Consider the following 16,480-nt stretch of genomic DNA (forward strand, 5'->3'; position numbering starts at 1 on the left):
ATTTGTTCTAAAATGGATCATTATGTTTGTTAATCTAACATGATTGTTAAGCAAATCCAGCATATCCAACAGGCATTTTTTACTGTTTTATTCTGGAAAACAGCAAAAAATGTTGCAAATCATAGTCACATGACCATGACATGCTGCAATAAGTCATAAAGAAATAGCATTTGAAAAAGGATAACCTGAGGGGGGGGGAAATGTGTGTAAATGCAGCAGTTGTAACTTTGAGGACAAGCAGTAACTTTGAGTCTATCATAAGCTAATTGTTAAGCTAACTGAATAGACAGCTCTAGAACATAACACACAGAACAAAATTTCTCCATTGCAGGTCACTCTCTCTGTACCTTGAGATACTATTCCTTATGCCTACATAAATATGAAAATAGTTTTAATCTGATCTGATACCTTGATTAAATGATATAATAGGCTTACTGTAAGCAATGTTGGAGTCACTTGTTCCACTGCAACTTTCCAATTATTGTTTGTGAAGGCAACTGTGAGTGCATCCCACTGTTGTCTATAACAATGAACAAAGGAAAATCAATTTCAAATGTTTGAGGACTGAAGTGATGTTGAAACCACAAATGATCTCTCTCCCTCTCTCTCTCTCTCTCTCTCCAATCTGTGCTTTATTCTTCTAGTGATTAATCTGAAGATAGCATGGTGTTCCAGCTTCATTTCTATGGATCATGTGAAAGGACACACAACTAACTTTGAGGATTCTGCCAAGTGAATTTTAGCAATTGTGTTAAGTAAAGAATATCAACAAGTACACCTTGCTTCACTTTTGCATCAAGTCTGCAGTGGGGAGGTACAGCTGTATTGTACTGTCATCTGACCTAAAATGCTAATTTAATATTTAACCATAGGAGTCTTTGGGCTACTAATATTCCTATTCCTGGGAACAGGACCAATCAGAGGGCAATAATTAACTATACTTGGGAATGAAGTCTCACTTCTTTTGAGTTTTGGGGAGTCATAATTTTTATGAACTGTTCCAAACATGTGAATTCTATGTAATATATAACCCAGGTGAAAAGCCAGCCTCCTACAATAGCATACTTTCATAAACAGGAGACTACTGCACTGCATTCCAGTTTACAGTCACCTTTTCGTACTTCACGATATGAGTCTTAAGCTGAACTGTCACCCCAAAATCCTCAGAGCTTTCATCACCCACCCAGCCCACCCCAAAGACCAAATCTAGAGCTCAGTTTAACTGAATTAGCCACTCAGCTGCATCAAACGGTCCCACACCATGTTTACGATTCCCACCCCATACATGCGCCTGGCCTTGGAGCAGGGCGGCCTCCGCGAATATTTTCTCACCCTGATACGGACTGGATTTGCAAGGCAACCCAGCATCCCGTTTCGAGCCAAGAAGGTCAACGCCGCGCATCCCCCTTCCTTAAACGCTTCCCTTCTATCAAGACGGCGAAAGAAGCCGCTAAAAGGGCGGGAGAAAAACCGGGATTTCAATTTAGCCCTTGGCAATGCGCGTTGCACTTCCCAGCCACGCAGCAGCGATAGAGGAGCCGCCCAACCAAAGAAACACAGGCACACATTCACACGCACGCATATCACGCGCACCTGTCGGGCTGACTCCTTAAGTCACCCGCCCCGGAGAAAGCGGCGGCGGCGGCGGCGGGTTGTTGGCGTCGCTGCTTCTCAGGACCACAATGGAGCCACAAGGTACTCCCGGAACGGTCGCCTCCCCTGCCCGGCTCCCTGCGGCCAGTTCCTTTAATCCGCGGCTGCTCCCCTCCAGGGAAACCGGAGCCTCGGAAGGTGGGGAAGGAGGGAGGGAGAAAGGGAGGGGGCGGAACAGCGTTTCGCAGCCCGACGCGCGCCTCTCCGCCTGCGCTCAGCGCCGCCCACTCCCCTCAGGCGTTGCTCGGCCCGGACTGAAGAAGAGGCGGAGGAGAGAAAGACGGGATGCTGTAGCTCAGGGGTCTTCAAACTTGGCCCTTTTATGACTTGTGGACTTCAACTCCCAGAATTCCTCAGCCAGCAAAGCTGGCTGAGGAATTCTGGGAGTTGAAGTCCACAAGTCATAAAAGGGCCAAGTTTGAAGACCCCTGCTGTAGCTCAACACTGTTGTCGCTGCCAGGCCCGGGTGTGTGTGTGCCGGACGATGAAATTTGCCTTTCGGACCAGTAGCTTGGCTGGTTCTCGATTGCGAGTGTTTCTCTCACGGCTTGTCTCTCAGCCGCTCGTCCTTTTTCTGGATGGCGGCTAAGAGGATTGCGTTGTATAAGCCTGCCCAGGACTGAACTGAATGAGTTGAGTGGGACCCGACGCAGCTATATGTTCGCGCATCCCCCCCCCCCCCACCCCGTCCTTACGTTGCCTAAGTCAGCGTTTCCCAACCTTAGGAACTTGAAGATGCGTGGACTTCAACTCCCAGAATTCCCCAGCCAGCATAGCTGGCTGGGGAATTCTGGGAGTTGAAGTCCACGCATCTTCAAGTTCCTAAGGTTGGGAAACGCTGGCCTAAGTGGCCAGATTTCTCCATTTGCAGGCTGGCCTTTGTTTGATGAAAATCGCTGTTAAGGGCGGGGGTGGGTGGGTGGGCGAGGGGGAGTTACTCAAGATCTGCCCTACAAAATTTAAGCTCTTCTGCCAGGCCTGAGCCATCAACGTTCCAGATTGAGGACCGGAACTGAAATACAGATGAGAAAGTAAGGCTGCTGTGCTATTCCCCACAGGCCTCTTTGAACGTTGTGGTTACTAAGACTTAATTGCTAAACATTTATTTATTTTATTTTATTTTAATTCCATTTATATCCCGCCCTTCTCCAAAGACTCAGGGCGGCTTACAAGCTTAGCAGTAGCCTTCATTCTGTGTATATGCCTGCTTATAGATGCGTATGACACGCCTTGGATAGTAGGCCATATCATTGTAAGATTGCACAGGAAAAATGATCAGCGATCTATTTTTATTGATATGAGTTTGTTTTTTATAAAAAGTGCAGCCAAGGAAACGTTCTGCTTAACCGCTGTTGACTTCATGGAAATGTCCATGAAGTTTTATGGGTAGAAATATTGACACAGCTAGCTGCTGTCTTCTTCCGGGATGTTTCTTTTAGAGTGCCAAGTCTAGACTACCATCTGGTAGACTCCCATCTGCTTATTGGGCATGCAAATTGCATGGATTTCAAACCCAGACAATGCTAGCCAGGTGCTTTGACAGTTACTTTACCAACTACACTACAGCATGACTGAATCAGACCAAGGCTCTATGTAGTTTGGATGTAAGCCCCCAAGGGCTAGCTGGACGTTTTAGATTGTAACTTTGGTAGCCCTTACCAGTATAGCCAATACTTTGGAAGGGTAGAAGCTGCATTCTGAAACAGGAGAAGTTGGATTGCTTGGTATCTTTCATAACGTATTTGAGTATAGCACACTCTCCACTGCATATTAGATATTATACAGTGGAGCATCTTCCATGGGACGATTTAGTTCAATAAATTGACTGGAATCACATTAAGCTTGTGTGTGAGCAACATGCTGAGCTGTTAATGTGTGATTAGAGATATCTATTGAGGCCTGCCCTGCTCCCTGCCTCACCTTTGCATTGGTAAAATATATAGAATTTATAAATCTCTGGATTGATCTATGCAGTTAATATAAGCAGAAAGGTGGCAAAATAGCCCTATTCAGGTAGTCCTTGATTTACAACAACAATGGAGCCCAAATTTTCTGTTGCTAAGCATGCCAGTTGATAAGTGAGTTTTGCCCCATTTTGTGACTTTTTACCACAGTAAAATGAATCACTGCAGTTGTTAAGTGAAACATGCAGTTGCTTCTCGAGAGGTGGCTGGGAAGATTACAAATGGTGATCACATGATCCTGGGACAGTGCAACTATCATAAATAAATGCCATTTGCCAAACACCCAAATTTTGATCACATGGCCACCAAGATGATGGGACAACAGGTAGCATTTTGTTATCTAATACAGGTAGTCCTCAACTTATAACAGTTCATTTACTGACCATTCAAAGTTAAAGCAGTGAAAAAGTGACTTATGACTGTTTCTCAAAGGTATTTCCTTTGCAGCATCTCCATGGTCACATGCTTGGCAACTGGTTCATATTTATGACTGTCTCTGTGTTCCAACGTTATGTGATCTCCTTTTGTAACCTCCTGACAAGCAAAGTCAATGGGGCAAGCCAGATTCACTTAACAACTGGGCTACTAACTTATCAATTACAGTGATTCATTTAACAACTGAGACAAAAAAGGTCATAAATGGGGCAAAATTCATTTAACAGAAATCTCTTAACAACAGAACTTTTGGGCTCAACTGTGGTCATAAGTCGAGGACTACCTGTAATAGTTATGCCCCTAACCGTAGCAGTTTTATGAATGGCCAAAAATAATTGCTTCAAAAAAATAAGTTGGCAATTTCAATTCCCATATTCAATTTTTATTTTTCATCTTTTGTAGGTGAAAGGAGTAAAGTAGTATTCAGAAATTTCTAATGAGTCTTTAGGTTGAAGCAGAAGCCAACTGAAGATCAGAAATAATATATATCTTATCTAACTATTGACAGGTACAAATGTGAAAAGCAGAAGTTACAAATTGTAAGAGGAAATATCGAAATAACTACTGTATAGGAGACAAACTCTGCTAACAGAAAATTAGATGGTGAAAGATAGGATATGGACAAAGGGGCTTCCTGGAACATGGGAGGGACAGTGGTTTTACGCAGTCCGGCTAGTTTATCGGATGATTAGGGAAGGGGCGTTGAGTGCGATAGGGGAAGGGAGAATCTGCATCGGGGTAGGATATAAAGATGTGTCAAACAGCTCTGTAAGATGTGGCTGAACTCCTGTGTGTGTTTCAGTCCACCAAGCCTTTGCAAACGCTTTATTTTGAATAAAACTTTGTTGCTGGAATTCCAAGTGAGTTTGTTCGTTTTGGGATCTTGAGCCACGTTCCAAACATAGGTATGAAGGCTTTTTTTTAAGTGGAGCTTTCTTGCCTCCTGCGCAAATCAAGACACTGTAATTTAGTTATTGCTAATTTTAAAAAGCAAAACTAGCAAAACAAGCATGTTCCTTAACTAGTCACTGTAAAAATCATGCTTGATCAGGTGTTTTTGCCTTCTGAAAGTACCTCTATTTTTTTCTGCACTAATAGTAAAAAAAGACAGTAGTAAAATCTGATTATGTATAAATGTATTCAGCATGATATAATTAAATTACTATTACAATTTAAAAATCCTATCTAAATTAAGAGCATCGTGCCCGCAGAGACTGGTACACAATACACCAAAACAAATATGTAAATTTTATTTTATTGCAAGCAGATTTAAACATCTACTGCTTTATATAGAATCTACAGAAAGTCCCAAAATATGGATATAAAGAATTCATGTTATTTACAGAAATGAAAGTTTAAAAACAGCACAGAAAATAAACTTTACATCAATACACATGTATATATTTATATATATTTATACATATCATCTTAATAATTGAGACTGCTTTGAACCTTTTAATGAAGTATTATAGATTAACAGATTTTAAAGGCTGAATTATCAGGCAAGTGAACTTATCACTGTACCATTTACAAATACATGTCAGTATTTAGTGCTGATGACTATAGATATTTTAATGATTAATGTTCTAATAACTATATTCCACTTTTCCCAAGAGAATCTTCTGCCAATTCTACTTTGCAATATAGGTTGAAAGATTATTGAGAACAGTAAGCACATCACAGAATTTCAGATATACTTAAAATTCTGTATAGTTTTGACAAAGATAAAGCTATAGAAACTGATGTGTGCAATTATACAGTGTACAATCATACACACAATTCTTTTATAATACTTTTGACAATATTCCATCAAAGCTTTTTGACATTATCTTATGGATATCACCATGTGTAATAAACAAGTTGATGCAAGCAGGAGATTAAATGGTTTTGTTTTTATGTCAAGTAGTTGGACAAATTAATACACATAAATAAACAGAAAAATTGGTAGCAGTGACCTGGGGAGGAAATAATACAAAATGAAGTATTCTCTCTTCTTAGATTTCCATCAGTTTTGATTAATTTTATTGATTATTTATTGCTATTCATTTGTAATATCTAATTATGGGGTATAATGCACAGTGAATAGAAATGAACCACAGCTATAAATAATATTTCTGTAATTTCCTTTGCTCCCACTCAGATCAAAAAAGGTTTCATTACCAAATGTGGTGCAAGCATAGAATTGAACCAATAACCAGTCTAGTTTTTCAGATTTTCAAGGTAAGAAGTAATGACTGCATATCTCATTTATTTTGTAGAATTCAATACTGGGTGTACCAGTGTACATAGATTGAGATTTTGTGCATAAAGGTTGAGCAAGGGGCTGGACTAGAAGACCTTAAAGGTCCATTCTGGATCTATTCTGACTGAGGTCTTTGCACTTGAATTCTACACATATGCCTGTTACAGAAAGGCAGTGAAGGAAAATTGAAGTTAATACTTATATATCTTTTCCTTTGGTCATTTTCCTAAAATATTTTTAAAAACTAAATGAAGCTATTAAATTCAAAACTGTTTCTAACTTAATGTAATGAATGGAATCCCAGATTCAATCATTATGGGAGGCCTATTGAGTTTAATGTTAAAAACTGATTTAGTCTAAGACCAGCTCCTAGAAGGGGATGGTCAAAAAAGCCACAAAGTCAAGAAAGTATCAGCCACGGCCAGATTAAAGCCCTGCCTCTTTTTATGTGGGTGATAAAAGGGGGCAGAGTCTCAATTGTTCAGTCTCAGGTACTATTTGCCCTTTTTTTGACACGCACATACACTCTCTCACACATAGACAGTACACTGGCAGATTCCCCTTGAACTCAGTGGTAAAAGATGTTTTAATATATTTTTTTTCCACAACTACCATTCAATGTTTCGGCCTGTAATTTTTTTTAAGGAAACAGTTGAGATACAACAATGTTGCCATGAGATCTTTCTTGAGCATGCAGGGCAGGAATGCAGCATTTTCAATAATCCCATAAGAGTCTTCCCATTTAAGGCTAATGGATGGAAATGAAAACATAACGGAGCAAGTGATACAAAGTTTTATGGAACAATACAAAATAATGGTGGCAGCAATTCCTTGTAAGACTGTCTATTCAAAGCCAATATTTACAAGCAAAAGCAAATAAAATAAAAATCAGCAGCTTTGGATGAAACCTATGTCTAGTATTAACATTCATCAGAGTTCCTACAATCTCAATTCCATTATAAGCTAAATTCTAGAGCTCCAAAAACTCATATATATAAAAAAATTCCTCTAAAACATATACTTAAAAATAGAATTGATATATTAACAAATGTATGCATAAATCAGATATATAAAGAGCTTCAGTATTGAAAAATATTTCATTGCAGAGGCATTTTTTAGATTTCTAAAAAAATACATTAAAAATAATTTTGCTAATTATACCCAGAGATTTATCACTAGCAGGGGTATAAAATCAATACCCACATCAAGTTGATTTTCTTTTAAATAAGAAATATTTATATATGTACATTTACAACCAGTGTTTTATGTGGGGGACTTTTCTACCCAACCTTCAAGTATACAGTGTCAAATAAATATATAATATTAAGTATGTTTTAAGTGTGTTAGCAAAACCAGAAATGGAAATTGCTTGCATCTTAAAATTATCGAAATGCTATGATATGGGGAACTGTACGGAGTGAAAAAATATAAAAATGATAACATTCATTGGTGGTTGTTCCTCACATGATGATGCAAAAATGATGAGATATTATGTTGTGACATTACAACACAAAATCTATTACAACACAAAATTGTCATGTGTAGGTAGATAAGGGGTGACGTTTGCATTATGGTGTTTGTTTTCCTAACTTGCCTCATCTTGCCTGCTCCACCAGACTTGGACTCCTATGAACAATCCAGATTCTTTTTTCTTCAGAGTCTTTGGTATAATGCATATTTCACATATTGCCTTTTAAAATATCTGTTGTCCCTATCTCTGCTCAGGAACTTAACAGGGAATTTGCACAAACAGCAATGTTAGTTTCAGTAATCTTTAAGCCTTTTTTATACTCTGAATAAAATACTGGAATTAAAATTAAACCAAGCTGGTATATGTTTGCTATTATTAAAATCAATAGACAGCAAACTAGAGTCACAAATGGTGGTTCTCACAAGCTGTCTGTTGAAAATGACAAGCCTGTGTATAAAGGCTCCCCCCCCCCCGAAGTATGATTGACTCCCTATTTAAATAATGGGAAAACACCATGTGGTGGTGCTAGCTAACACACACACAGTTAATACCATAAAATTGTTAGTGTTGATTCCCCTTCTACTTTTAAGATCAAATTAAAAGTAAAACAAGAAAATACTTGCTTTAATAATAATTTGTTAAATAATCAATTATTTGTTTTTCTTAATTAAAATAAGACCACAGACTAGCAGAACACTTCCTAATATACTACTTTAGAGTTATTAACTGGCTTGTTTATTACTACAATCTCCTATGGCTGAATTTAAAGGTTCAATAATTACTTTTAGTCTAATTGCTGTACTGGCCACATCACACATTTGATAGCCAGACTGACTTCTTAAGGATTATACTACATACTGTATACTTTAAAACATTGGTCTTTAGCCAAAAAAAGAGAGAATATTTTGAAATAACCTATAGTCCTATACTGACAATACAAAGATATTAAAATCTGTTTTTGAGTGCTGATTTGCACAGAAACACCCACAGAAAAAGCAAAGAAAGGACAGACTGTCAGAAGCAGCATCAGTGAATATACTTGCTGACTGAACATCCAAAAGTATTATTTATGACTGACCATTTTTCAAAATTCATATCCAGAGGCAGTCACTAATCGAAGCAGGGCTCATCAAACAAATAAAAAGGGATGATGGAGGTAACACACACAGTTTTTAACTGACAAGAATGAAAATAGCATTAGAACTATTTCCACAGTACCAGACTGTGTACGTAACCTATTGTTTCAACAGTTCAAAAGTATAAAAAAGACCAATACTCCTGGTTTTGTTGCAGGCGCTCTTGATTCAGCTTGTCAGGGTCTTACACGTGGCAGCAAAAGTCAACGTTTTCTGGTTGGGTTCTTAAATGGTCCTTTGAAGATGGGCTGGAGTGGGAGCTGCTGTAGTTCTTAAAGGCTTGAGTTGGTGATCTGTCACAGAGATGTTTCAAAACCTGCACTTTGGTGATAGTACGGTGTGCTGGAATTGCAACGCTTGGAATAGTTGGAATAACCAAAGATAGATGGGAGCATTGAATAATCATAGTTTTGCCAGCGTGTGAACATTATTTTCTTAGAATGAGAACGAGACCTTTTCGCTGAGGACTTCTTGCATTCATTACTTCGGTATCTTGATCTCTTCAAAGAGGCAAGGGGTGTGAATTCTGAAATAGGGTCCTGATCATGGCCTGATGTTTTCTGCCAAAAAATCAAAAAGAATGCATTTTTAATAATCACAACTGAAATTTAAGTACTACTATCTAAAAGTGACAATATGGCCAAATGGCTACACAATTAGCCACTTTTTATACAGTATCTTACATGACCCTGCATAATCATGACATATTGAAATGACTGAAATTGCAGATAGTTTTCCTCAATTTCAACAGAGAAAAATTATGTGGATATTTTTATGAAAGAATTAACTTGTCCTTCTTATAGCCAAAACTACAAAGGCAAATTCCAACCTCCCAATTTTTGAGCCATGGCTAGAAAATTCAGGATATTGGAATACATACACTTGGAACAAAGCATGTTTGGCAAACAGTGCTCTAAGTTCTACCTATTACAGTGATACCAGATTTGGTCACAATCCTGAAAGTTTGAGAACAGAAACTCATTTATTCAGGAGTCTGACCTGTCACAAAGCCTTAATTTGTGTTTTCCTGCAGTTTTAGGGTTCAAGGAGTGAAACTACAGTAACTGTATCTACCTCAAATGTTATCCTTTGTATAAAGCATCATGGTGGGCAGCGGGGTTCAATGGCTAAAATCAGAGTGATTTTTATCGACTTAGCAGTTGCTCTAATTACAATCTGAAAAAGAATCTTTGTTTTTAACATTTCTTCCATCTGATTGTTCCCATCTCCTGTCTGAGCAACTGTGATAATACTTTATGAGCTACAGTGGATTGCCAGTGACAGATTTATTTTATAGAAAACAAATTAATCACTTAACTAAAAGTGCTCCCTCAAATGATAACCAATTCTATTGAATTAAGGGAAGAACATCTTACGTATACTCATTCTGTGGAATGATCTTCCCCCAAACTAATTTATCTGACATTTTGCATGGATTTTCATCATCAGATAGGCTATTTAATGTTACAAATATTTTTACTGTATACTCTATCTCAAAATATAAATTCTTTTTAAAAATAAAAAATTTAATGCTTATTCTCTGATAATTTAGCTTTTCTACATATTTTATAACTGCTAAAAAACAAAAACGCTACATTTCTTTGTCATGCTGTGGGAAATGAAAGCTCTATTTTTTCCCCCAAATCTAAATTTCCAGATGCAGATATCAAACCAGATTAGACTACTTTTGAATGAAAAAGAATAAGGTCAGGTCATTTTAGAAACTGTTTTGGGCTACTAGAATAGAATAATAACTTTATTGCCACTTTGAATGTACACTAATTGGCATACATTAAAATGAAATTTCATTGCATTCAACTCTCAAAGCACTTCAAGTTATCTCCATCCCTAATTTGCAGGGAAAGATTTAAGGTTGCACAAATATCTGAAGGAGTGATTCACAAAGCAATTGGGAAAAGCTTTAGTAGCTGTTCCTGACTGTCTAAAGGCAAAGAACATTCATAATTGCTTTGCCTTAGTAGTGATTCCAAAGGTGGGATTATCTGTATAGGGACAGTTAGTGACATCTGTTAAAGAAGCTATAAGCTATAAGCCATCCAAGAAGATATGGCTGCTTTAAACCATCAGGAAGAGCTACCGTATTTTCCAGTGTATAAGACGACTGGGCGTATAAAACGACCCCCTACTTTTCCTGTCAAATTATAGGGTTTGGGCTATACTCGCCGTATAAGACTACCCCACTGCTTACAAAGTCTGCTTGGATTGGGTGGGTCAGCTCTCCCTCCCTGCCCGCCCAGCCCTCCCTGTCTCCAAGATGATCCGAGCGGTAGTACGCAATTTTTTTAAAAAAATCCCATTTATATCCCACCCTTCTCTGAAGACTCAGGGCAGCTTACAATCTAAAGCACAAATCAATGTGCTTAGCAATGTACAAAGTACACTTCCGGCATCCAGAGCCTGCCTGTGTTTCTTTAACCTCCACATGCTTCCGACTCTCGACAACTTCAGCGTTGTAAACCTTGCTGCTGTTAGTATCCTGGGTGATTCTTCTCCAAACCCCCTCTACCCCAACCTGGGTGAAAACGCTAACGTGCTCCCAGTGTGTGCCTATCCCTCTCCAACCAACTGCCCCCCCATCCCTGTCTGGCTCCAGCAGGCTCGTCCACACGTCCCAGGGCCGCCCTCCAGCAGTCCCCAGCTCCGGTCCATCTGACCCTGACGGAAAACAGCCGGCCCTTGGCGCGCAGGCTATAGCATGCAGTCCCGGCACAGGTCCGTCGGCAGGCAAGGGAACAGCTGGCATGTTTTGTAGTGCCCAGGCTCCCTGTACGGCAAGGCAGACTGGGCTGTCCTCCTGAGTGCCTGCGGGGTCCTCAGCAAAGCCCTGCGATGCAGGTGCGTGCAAACACCGTGAAGCAGCTGGTTGTCGGGTTTGCAGAGCCAGGAACCGACGATCAGCTGATAGTCGGGCTTGCTGATTACTGGCGACCTCCTCCCTTGTTTGTCGGAGCACTGGGTTATGGAGCAAGCCGTGTGCAGTGGGGGGGTGAGTAGGTGAAGCAGGGCTTGTTTTTGGAATGAGACCCCCTGCGGACAGCAATTTTGTGATTCCCTCCCCCTTCCTCCCCCCCTATCAATGAGCTGCCGAGGTTGCCTGTGTGTGTGTATGTGTGGAGGGGTGTTGCCTCTGGTTTTTCCTGTAACATCGGACAATAAAACTGCCCCTAACCCTAACCCCCGGCGTATAAGTCGACCCCCGACTTTTGAAAAGATTTTCATGGGTTAAAAAGTCGTCTTATATGCCGGAAAATACGGTACTTCATGCTAATTTGCTTTGGGAAATCATCTTCTGAATGTTTCACACAGCCTTGGGTATGTTTATCTTTCCAAGGACTTCTTTGCACAATATAATCTATGCAATACAACATATGTGAAATTGTATTTCTGCTTCTTGTTCCTTGTTTATAATGTGTGAAAATATTTCTTAGAGAAATTGTTTTATTCGGAATTGCATACTCCTGTGTGCACCTGTAATGACAATCCAAGTGCTTTGAAGTGTGTAGTTTTTGCTTATATACACGTTTGGAGATTTAAGATAAACATTGGTACTTTTGAGATTTGTTTCATCATGTTATAGAATGGCAGCGTTCATTATATATGGAGGTTTTACAAAAAATATATGGGACAAAGTTCTTTGACTCATCTTACACACAGTCGTTTGAATACCATTTTTGATTAAATTGCAAGTGTTCATGCAACCTTACTAAAATCACTGAAAAAATAAATTGGCTTGCTTTTAAATTCTATTTTTTTCAGAATACTTGCACAGACATGCTCCCACACACAACATTCTATTATTAAAAACTTACCTGTATGGTGAACTAATAAAAAACAGACTATAATACTCAGAATAGAAGAATCAGACTTAAATTGTGAAAATATAGCAAAAACTCTGGAGGAAATGGCTTTCTCTTTGAAAATATCACAGCACACTAATAGAAATTACCTAATGATACCACGGTCAATGCTGTTACCTATCAGTGATCTAATTATGTCTCGGAAGCAGAAAGGGGTCCTTCAAGGAGAGGGTCATCGTTGTTCATCAAAGCATTTAGAGTTGATTTATGTTTCAAACTCCTCTGCAAGGATGAGGAAAAACACTGAAACTATACAATAGGTCCAATATGAACATCTTAAGAGGAACATGTAAATAATGTTAGGATAGCTTATATATGCAAAAATCTTCAAATCCTGCTAATGAAAACCTGAGAGGTTGAGCAAAAAACATCAAGAAATAACTCTTTTATCATAGTTAGAATTCAATGGTTTTATATTCTTTCATAAATCGTTTTTATACTTATTTTCTAGTTTTAGATTTGTTATCCATGAACTTCAGAAGTTAGTAACTGATCTGTGTTCAAATATATAGTGATTCAGCATTAACCACCACCATTCCTGCTGAAATTAGGTCTGACTAAAAATTGTGATCCTGTGTGTTGGTTTCCTTTGCAACTGAGACTGTATTTCTGGAAAAACCTGTGATACTTTTAAATGGAAGGATAATACCTTACACGATCATGCAAAAGATAGAATGAAGACACCCATAGGCCACATGCAGAAAAGCAGTTATAGATTTATATCCTGGCCCAAGTCCAAATCTGACTTTTATTTTCAGATTTAATGCTTGCTTTTTACTTCTATTTTAATTAAAAAGAAAATTTGAATTAAAGGAATCATATAAGTAGAAATGAAGATACATTAATACCCATCTTGTAAAACCAGAATAATTATATATAGCAGGATAAATGAAATAAATGCATAATTGTCAGAAAAAGATGCAAGTTAGAAGAAATTCTAATTAGCTTTATGTAATTGTCTAGAAATATCATAGGAAATAGGATTTGGCTAATAATTTACCAAAAGAAAAAGATTCCTCCAAAGCTTTTGCAGTTTCACCGATTTAATAGCCCAATGCAGTTTGTCATACACGCTTTATTAAGCCATGGAAACAAAACAGTAAAAAAAGAAAAGAAAGAAAAAGAAAAAAGGGACAATCTTCCTCTTTCAAGTTTAGATGTTAAGAAAAAATGTTCTTGCTTACCACTCAGAAGTTGAACAACATAAAAACTGTAATGAACTTAGAAAAAAAGGTCAGACTTATACTATCAAAATGGAAAGTGAAAAGTGAAAGAATAATTATCTATATGAAATACAGGCCAAACATAAAGTATAGAGATTCCTGATCCTACTTTACAAGATTAGATCAACATTTAGCTTATTGTTTAGAAAAAATAAACTAATTTCATCAAATTAGGAAAGATGACATGCTGGTAAGCAAAGGGAAATTAGAGTGAAAGAAACAATAGTTCTGGGCGTACTTTGAAAATGATTCAGCATCAATATTTGGAACTTCGGGTGAACTTTAGCAAGCACCTCTCTGCCATCCATTGAATGAATAACAGTTAAAGTATTCCTGCCATAAGATTCACATTAATTCTAATAAGGTTTCTTAGCATCTTCTCCCATCACCGAAACAACTGGACATTGAAAAAACTGGATCCTTTAATAAATGAGAGATGCTATCCTCATGGAAGAGCCAAAACATTTTGAATCATTTCCAAAGTCAGCATTCTTTGAATCCATAGATTTAGACAGACATGTTCATATAATGGCTATCATGCTTCATGATTACAAGTGAACAATGGCATTCAGGAATTCCCATCACATCTATGCTTAGCAATTGTGGATACTATTTAAATTACTAAAAAAGAATAAACACCACAGGGATATTGTATTTATATACAGTGATAAAGAATACATGCATACAGTTACATATATTGTTCACTTGGAAATGCAAAGAAAAAGAATCTCTAAAAATATTGCAATTGTTGTTTAATGTTCCATTAGGGAGATGAATTATGACTGATATGTTGTGGTTCTGAATGCACTTTCTAACATCCTCTCAATGATATGACCACACATGCAAAAAGGCAGGAAAAAAATCACCTTTTGCTCCATTAGAAACTTAGACTGCTTGAAGTCTGAGAAAGCATAAAGATGGTAGACTGCTCAACAGAAAGGCACTGGTGTTTAGTCTGATTTCCCAAGAAGATTGATGGTAGTACCCGTGTACATCATTTTTAGTTTAAAGCAAGGTAGCAGTTATTTAGAAAAAGCAGTATGGAAGACAGGAGTGTATTGAGAGTGGGAAAAGAAGAAACACAAGGAATAAATCTGATTAAATCCCAAAGGCTTACAAAGAAACAATGACAATGTAATGCATATAGAAAAGTGCACATTCAAATCACGGAGAAGTCCCTCAAACTTGTATACCAGATACCTTTATGAACATAGTACAACATCCTCATTGTTACTGTAATCCTATACATGACGACTCAACTGTACCACTGCAGTCAATAGTTCTTTAGGTAAGTGTAACATGCTAAAAACAATTCTTGCTTCTTCTACTTACTATTACTGTATTACTACATATTTAATTCATTGTACTGGAGCTCAGTTTCAGTTCTATAATGGCTACTATCATAGGCCATTCAGATTATAATGCAATGTAATTTATATAGCATAGTGTGATTTTATTTTTTTCACATAATGTCCTAACTAATCTCTACAACAATTTGAAGATAACAAGGCCATTTATTTAAATGTATTCATATAGGTTTGCCATATATTTGAAATATCAACATAGATAAATTGTATTACATTTAAAAAATAGATTATCCTACTGGATACATTGAGCTTAACTGAAAAACCAAGAGCCATAATATATTTTTGTATCACTTTGGCAAACATTGAATAATGTCAGATTCTTTTATCTAAGTCAGACTATTTAGAGAAATTACTATGTCGTTAAATGCATGGGAAAATATATAAATGCTGATAAATCTGATGTCAGATTTTGAGATCAGAATGCCTAGTTTAGCCTTTCTATTCCTGTGTCCTCCCACTTGTGACATTTCAGATTGACTGGAAACTTGGATGTTGAACATCATGCTTTGGAATTCACTGTGCTTTATTGTTTGGAGGATTTCTTCACAATACTTGGGTTTAGGGTTTAGTGACCATGGTCTTGAGAATAGATGTTTTCGTAGCATCTGTGGCTGGCATCTTCAAAAACAAAGTAATTGCTAAACAGACCATGGGCAATGGAACAAGTATTTTATAGCCAGGCATCCTGACTTCTGATTGACGTTTGTTCAAGGTGGTTTCTGACTGGTGCAGACCAGTGAGGAAACCTGCTCAGTTGCCTGAGGTGTGCATAGTTATCCCACAAAATCAAAGATAAATGCTTGCTGGGGAATTTTCAACAGCATGTAGGAAAGAGATGGCAGGAATAATGTGTGGCCCTGTTTTGGAATACATTGTTCTGAAGTCTTTATTGGAGGTTAGATAAACATTAGATGCAGTTGGTGTTTTTATCCTAATTTGCCATACCACTTTATAGATATTTGAAGTTTAGAGCAGATTTGATTTTTAAAGGGTGATTTAAGAAATAATTAGATTATCAGAGTAACATTTTATTTTGAGTACAATGCCTTTGACTGCAGTGATACTTCTAGCTTTTGAAGTTATGATACACTGATGTCAAATCCATTCAACC

At 37.8% G+C, this 16,480-nt stretch overlaps 2 protein-coding genes across 8 annotated transcripts in view; both read right to left on the minus strand.

Annotated features, from left to right (window-relative positions):
• Positions 1 to 505, minus strand: part of MCF2L (MCF.2 cell line derived transforming sequence like) — a 115,787-nt gene extending 115,282 nt beyond the window's left edge. The window contains exon 1 of the mRNA XM_083362494.1: positions 436 to 505. The gene's annotated coding sequence lies outside the window, so the exon portion shown is untranslated. The remainder of the gene's footprint in view (positions 1 to 435) is intronic.
• Positions 506 to 5,343: 4,838 nt separating this feature from the next.
• The window catches only part of ATP11A (ATPase phospholipid transporting 11A), a 123,288-nt gene continuing 112,151 nt past the window's right edge, over positions 5,344 to 16,480 (minus strand). For 3 of the 7 annotated variants that reach the window (XM_083362490.1, XM_083362485.1, XM_083362484.1), the window contains exon 29: positions 5,344 to 9,461. In XM_083362490.1, coding sequence (XP_083218616.1) covers positions 9,198 to 9,461 — 264 coding nt within the window. In that variant the 3' untranslated portion in view covers positions 5,344 to 9,197. Of the gene's footprint in view, positions 9,462 to 12,868; positions 13,002 to 14,868; positions 14,958 to 16,480 lie in introns of all 7 variants that reach the window. The other 4 variants (XM_083362489.1, XM_083362488.1, XM_083362486.1 and 1 more) reach the window with 3 other exon arrangements.

The sequence above is a fragment of the Vipera ursinii genome, assembly GCF_947247035.1.
Source record: "Vipera ursinii genome assembly, chromosome: 4".
Taxonomy (NCBI): domain Eukaryota; kingdom Metazoa; phylum Chordata; class Lepidosauria; order Squamata; family Viperidae; genus Vipera; species Vipera ursinii.